This window comes from Fukomys damarensis, unplaced genomic scaffold (genome assembly GCF_012274545.1).
Source record: "Fukomys damarensis isolate Sample0158 unplaced genomic scaffold, DMR_v1.0_HiC HiC_scaffold_11, whole genome shotgun sequence".
NCBI classification, from domain to species: domain Eukaryota; kingdom Metazoa; phylum Chordata; class Mammalia; order Rodentia; family Bathyergidae; genus Fukomys; species Fukomys damarensis.
This window is the reverse complement of record NW_022900923.1, coordinates 39,723,748-39,729,934: the sequence shown is the minus strand read 5'-3', so window position 1 is coordinate 39,729,934 and position 6,187 is coordinate 39,723,748. Positions and strand designations below refer to the sequence as shown.

The window sequence follows — 6,187 nt, the reverse complement described above, 5'->3', positions numbered from 1 at the left end:
GAGCGAGCCGAGCGGAGAGAGTGGGCAGTGAATGGCAACCGAGGGAGACCACACCGTCCAGGGCCTTTGCGGTACAGCGCCGCAGAGAAGTGAGGCAGGACGTGAAACCAGTCCGGCCGCCTTTCCCTTTCGGCTGTGTTTTCCGGTAGAAGAGAATAGATCTTCTCGTAGTGATGGGATGGCCCAGTAGAGACAGAGAGGGGATCAGGAGCAAGAGAAAGAGGCATGCAGGGGAGTCCTTGAGAAGATGGGGAGCTGTGCGGTCCTGGCTCAAGTGTCGTGGGACCCAGGGGAGGGAAGGACAGAGCGGCAGAGCTGCAGGGACCTGGAGGAGGGGTGGGTGGGGCCGGCCATACTCCATCTCTGGTCTCTGCTGCAGGTCCACAGGACGAGGTGTTCAGCAGTGCCTGACGGTGAAGCCGAGTCGGAGCTTGTGTGGCTGTGATGCTGGGGCCGGAGGTGAGGACACAAGGGGAGCATCACAGAGGGCGACCTGGGTGGAGACTGCAGGGCCTCGGCCCCTGGCTGGGCCGGCTCCGCTCTGTGCACTGCTCCTGGGTGCCTGATCGCCTGGCCCAGGCCTCTTCCGGAAGCCCAGGGAACTCAGAGGGTGACTGAGAGCAGCCCTTCCACTCGGCTGGACAGTGACCCTTTAACCGCAGTTGGGAAGCCACTGTCTTCAGTGCATGAGAAGTCCTTTCTTTCACATGGACGTTTATAACTGAATCACTTGCATGACAAAGTCTTTGCTGAAAGAAACCAGGTAAGAAAAGTAATCTGTAAAACTTTACTACATTTATTTATTTACTTACTAGGTATTGAACCCAGGGCCTTTGCACTAACCTACATCTCTATCCTATTTTATTTATTTATCAATTATTATTATTTTTGGATACCGGGAATCGAACTCAGGACCTTGCGGTTGCGAGACAGGCAGCAGAAGCACTGAGCTAAAGCCCCAACTATTTATTTATTTTAGAAAAGAGTTCTGGCTAAGTTGTTAAGTTTGCCGGGCTGAGCTGAAACTTGCTATCCTGCCTCAGTCTCCCAAAGTGCTGGGATTACAGGCATGCAGCACCAACCCAGCTGTAAATATTCTTTTTATAACCCTTATTAGAAACCCCATGGCTTCAGGAGAGAAGGTACCTGGGCCTCTACCCAAACCCTAACCTGGACAGTTCCCCAACTGGGAGCCTCCGCAGCACAGAGCCCACGGGTTACACCTGCGGGGAGAGAACCGAGAGCGGGGACAGAGCGTATCAGAGCCTTTCCTTGGGATTCCAGGAGCAGTCGAGAAGTCTGTTCTCACTGAGAAAGACACCCTCAGAGGGAGAGGGCAGCGTGCGAGCGCTTTGAGGCTGAGCCAGTCTGGATTCCACAGCCCAACACCCAGTAAGGATGGCTTTACTCTACGTTAACAGAATCCTGTTCTAGCCAAGGCCCATGAGTAAGATTACGGATGGAAATGCCGAGCCTGTCTTTTGTCTAAAAACCAAGGAAGGTGCCAATCTAGCATAGCTCTCAGGAACCTCCAATTTCAGCTAATTTAAGGAACAATTTGACTTTTGTTGGAAAGGTGGGGTGGGGTGCCATGAGCACGTGTTTCTCAGAGGAACTGGCCCTGTCACTGATGCCCAGCCAGCCCTGGTCATCTGGGTGGGGAAACTGCAGATGCTGAATCTCCAAAGCAAGCTACAAACGAAGACAGAGGACATCAGAACAGGACAGGCAACCTCTCTGCCTTAGGCAGGGAACAAGGCTACATCCAGTCAGGTTCCTGGGTCGGAGGGAGGGCAGGTTTGCGCATAAGTGAGCAGTGGTCACCAGGAGGGATGAATGTCCGGGTGGGGTGTGTGTAGGGCTTTCAAAGAGTAGAAGGAAGTTCTGGGCATGGACAGGACGGGTGGAATCCTCCGCTGTGTGCACTGACTTCCTGTTGTAGGAGCCGCACCAGGGCAGACACAATGCGGTTTTCCAGCAGGAGCTGCTTCGCAGCCTCTGCGGGCATCGCGCTCCTGTGGCTCTTCATCACTCTGCAGATCCCCAGGGGGGCTGAAGACGGCGGAGACGTGATGCCCATGAAAGGCCGAGCAGCACCCCGGCTCGCGGTTGGGAATCGGAGTGCAGGGTGGGGATGGCGAGGACAGGTGGGTTCCCCAAAGCATCGGGCTTTCCTTCTTCCCTTACATTTCCACCGGAGCGGGTGCAGTTGGGGCCCACGAAGAAGCTGCACTTGCTTCTCGTGATTGTTAAGGTCCGAGGGGAGTGGGTACCGCTGGAGCCCGGATCCCTTGGCCAGTGGCTCAGCATCCTGAGCGTGGGCTGGACTCGCTCTGGGAGGAGCGATCCACTCCACCTTTTTCCCTCCGAAAGCTTGTGAGAAGCCACTGGGGATAAATGCTGTTCTTTTTACAGAAGGATTTCTGTTTGCCTTTGTCAAAGCCCCAGGAGACCAGTTATGACAGGAAGAACCCGAGGCCACTGGAAGACTGGCACGCGGTCACCTTCAAATATACACAAAAAATCCCAAAGAGAAGGAGGAGTGAGTGCTAAGGAGAGGGAGGGATGGTGCCTCCTGGGGAAACAGGGACATCAGGAGAAGTGAGGTAGCGGGGCACAGTGGCACTCATCTGGGATCCCAGCTACTTGGGAGGCAGAGGCAGGAGGATGGAAAATTCAGGACCAGCCTGGGCAATTTAGTGAGAAGATCCTGACTCCAAGTAAAATAAAAAGGGCTAGGGATGTAGCTCAGTGGTACAGCACTGCTGGGTTCCATTTCTGGTACTGGAAGGCAGAGGGGGAAAGTTAGAGACAGAAAGATGGAGAATTGAGACATCGATATATTGGGATATGAAGAAGCAGGAAATAGATGAAGTTAGTTGTTATAAGAAGGTGGAATCAATATGCTGATCAGTATTATAAAGCATCACTGAACATTTCAATGTGTTTACTTTGGTCTGCAAGATTACGTGTGCATACTGGGTCAGCAATAATGAACAGGACTCTTACTTTAGGTGACCTTGTATTTGAATCTGCAATTGTGATTGACCCTAGGAATGGATGACTATGCAGTTTTACGGCAGCTAAGTGGAAAGAAAAGACAAAGTATTAAAATGAAAGGAGTTGAGGTTATGGTTGTTTACATGCACATTTAGGTAGAGGAATTCAAAGAATAAATAAAATGCATAACGTGGGAAAGGGCAGATTCACTGGAAGGAAAGAGTTGCTATCAGAAGGTGAACTCGCTGGATTAGGCGCACGCAAAAGGCAGCTCTGCTCACTCTGCACCACCAGCACCTCCCCGTCACACGGCATCTGGAAGAGTCGCGTAGTCCAACTCTCTCGCCTCTCTGGATTTAGACCTAAACTCAGGGGTGAAGGAACTCACTCAAGATCACACGGCGGCAGGACTGGGACCAGACCCCAGGGCTGGCTGGGTACATTGGTCCACACGTAACAGTCTCAGCACTCTGGGAGACCGAGGCAGGCAGATCAAAGTTCTAGCCCGGCCTGGACAACCTAGCAACTTAGTGAGAAAGAAAGAAATAGAATAAGAGCTGGAGAATAGCTCAGTGTGAAGACCCGGGGTTCAATCCCCAACAGTGCAATGGGGTGGGGCTCCTGACTGCTAGGGAAAATCCCTTTCCTAATCTATTTCTTCAAAGACGGCCTTTGGGAGGATGAACTGGGTAAAAACAAAACAATTATAATAACTAAAATAATAGCTATGTACTCAGCACCTAAATGATGAGCCTCAAAGTTTGAGGTTCAAAGAGTCAAGGGACCCACAGGGGCCAAGAATCACCTAGCTTAGCACTTCCCAAACTCCGGTGCGTGCACGGTCACCTGGTGATACTGGTAAAGCAGGTCTGAGGAAGGGGTCAAGATTCCGTGTCTCAAGCTGGCAGATGAGGCTGACGTGCTGGACTAAGGACCACACTTAGCGTAGCAGGGGTGTAGCCATCCCCTCTGCCACTGGAAAAAACAGATAGGAAATAGAGGAGGGAAGAGAGAGAGAAGACCCCAGACAGCGTCCCCTCCACTAATCCTTCTGACAGCTGGCGCCTCCACCCTACACTGACAATTGTCCCTACTCCACCTCTCCTTAGCGTGGCTGACAGTGGGGATCTCCACGGTGTCACGGCAGGATCCGAGCAGCCTCTTGTACACCTTGGCCTCCCTGTACAACGCCTCCTCCACGGCCGAGCAGAAGCGCCTCACCGTGCTGGTCCACCTGGCAGATTCCGACCTCGCCTGGCTCAAAGACACCACTGCCCGTATTTCAAGCCTCTTCAGCTCGCAGATCCTGGCCGGGCAGTTGCTGCTGATCCATGCTCCGCCTGCTGCCTACCCCACTGTGAATGGCAGCCCTGGTGCCGGTGCCGTTGCTGAGGCCGACCACGGGAAAGGCTACTCTAAGCAGAACGTAGACCACGCCTTCCTGATGAGCTTCGCCGCAAAGCTCTCTGATTACTTCCTGTTAATAGGGGACACTGTCTTTTGTGCCCCCAATTTTGTCACCCACATTTATTCCAAGGTGACCGCCCTGAAGCCCAGCCCGTGGGTGCTGCTGGAGTTCTCGAACGTGGGCCTCATTGGCAAGCTCTTCCATAGCAGGGACCTCCCTGCCCTGGCCCACTTCCTCCTCCTCTTCCACAAGGAGAAGCCCCTGGACAAGCTGATCCTTCATTTCCGCACCCTCCTGGTCCAGGAAAACCCGATCCTCTGCAGACCATTCCTCTTCTACCACAGATCATCCCGCCCCACCTTCGATGGCAAGGAGGACACAGTCGTTCAGAAAAAGAACCCTTACGGCCCTAGCAACCCCCCTGCGTCTGTCTTCACCGATATGAACCTTTCTGGGACTCACTTCCCCTGGGAGGCCTACGCTCTGGACGAGTCGTTCTTCTGGACAAACGACATCCGCCCGGGGAACCACTTGACGGTGGTTTTGAACCACCCAGCGAGGCTGAGCAGAGTGCAGGTGATGACCGGCTCCATCGTGGAAGGAAAGTTCGCCCTGAGCAAGGGGCAGGTGCAACTGGGCTACGACCCCCAGGGCATGCCGCAGGACTGCGCCAGCTCTGAGCTGCTCGGCTGGCTGGTGGAGGGGCAGATGGACCGGGAGATCCCGCAGGAAAGCGCGTCATACCCGGTGAGCTGCGTGAGGCTGGTGGTGAAAGCCCGTCAAGCTGGTGGTCTCATGATCAGGCATATCTACCTCTGGGAGAAAGATGCCACGGAGGAAAAGAAGGATCAGGGTCGATGGTGAAATCAGTAAGAGTACAACAAATAAAACCGGGAGCTGTTTCATTCTAGCCCGGATGAGTGACACAGGGGAGGTAGGAGGGAAGGAAAGGCAGAGAGAAGACCCACTCTTTCGGTGCTACTAAGATGTACTCTCCTAGGGTATCTCCTAGGTATCTTTCGGTCATGCCTAAAATCTAGATTTCTGGGATGCTTGAATCAGCTCAAACACAGGGTATTGTGTGTTCATACACAGAGGTGGGGTGAGGCATAATGTAAGAAGAGAGTGAGTGGGGAAGTGATGCAGAGTCTAGAACCGACGTCATAAGAAAGCAGTCTTGGGGACTTATGAAAAGCCTTTTGGAAGTTGTGGCACCCATGCCTAGATCTTCCAGGTCATTTCAGAGAAGACAGCTAGGAGTGTGGCTAGAGGGAAAAGGAGATTTTGCAATAGGGGAAAAACAATCAGCACAGAGAGATGCAGTCCAGGAGAGAGAAGAAGCAATCATTCAGTAGATGTGGGTGAGGATGGGGTGAGGCAGAAGATGAAACCACAGGGCTAAGAGAGAACCAGCTTAAGAAGGGTTATAGAAGCTGGGCTCATGCCTGTAACCCTAGCATCCTGGGAGGCTGGGGAAGGAGGATTGCAAGTTTGAGCCCAGCCTGGGACATCTCAGTGAATTAAGAGGAGGAGCCCACCTCAGAAGAAAACTTAAAAGGTCTTGGGCTGTAGCTCAGTGTGAAGATCTTGCACTGAATGCCTAGTGCTGAAAAAAAATTTTCTGAATGAAGTCAGAACCAAAGAAGAAGCTGGACCCCCAACTTCACATCATTTAAAAATTAACACAAATAGATCATAGAAATAATACAAAGAATTAAAGCTATAAAATTCTTAGAAAACCTAGGTTACATTCTTTTTTTTTTTTTTTTTTTTTTTTTT

The 6,187-nt window shown here is 52.2% G+C and overlaps 1 protein-coding gene across 6 annotated transcripts; it reads left to right on the top strand.

Annotated features, from left to right (window-relative positions):
* Window positions 1–14: 14 nt before the first annotated feature.
* LOC104866706 (alpha-1,3-mannosyl-glycoprotein 4-beta-N-acetylglucosaminyltransferase-like protein MGAT4E) lies at window positions 15–6,086 on the top strand. 6 transcript variants are annotated; one of them, XM_010630870.1, is made up of 5 exons: window positions 15–763; window positions 1,285–1,392; window positions 2,040–2,147; window positions 2,416–2,542; window positions 4,110–6,086. In XM_010630870.1, exons 3-5 carry the CDS (start codon window positions 2,073–2,075, stop codon window positions 5,270–5,272), a joined length of 1,365 nt encoding a protein of 454 aa, XP_010629172.1. In that variant the 5' UTR covers window positions 15–763; window positions 1,285–1,392; window positions 2,040–2,072; the 3' UTR covers window positions 5,273–6,086. The 6 variants fall into 6 exon arrangements, with proteins under 6 accessions (XP_010629172.1, XP_010629174.1, XP_019064001.1 ...); XM_010630872.1 differs by having other exon boundaries at window positions 1,982–2,147; XM_019208456.1 differs by having other exon boundaries at window positions 1,979–2,147.
* The last annotated feature ends 101 nt before the right edge of the window (window positions 6,087–6,187 follow it).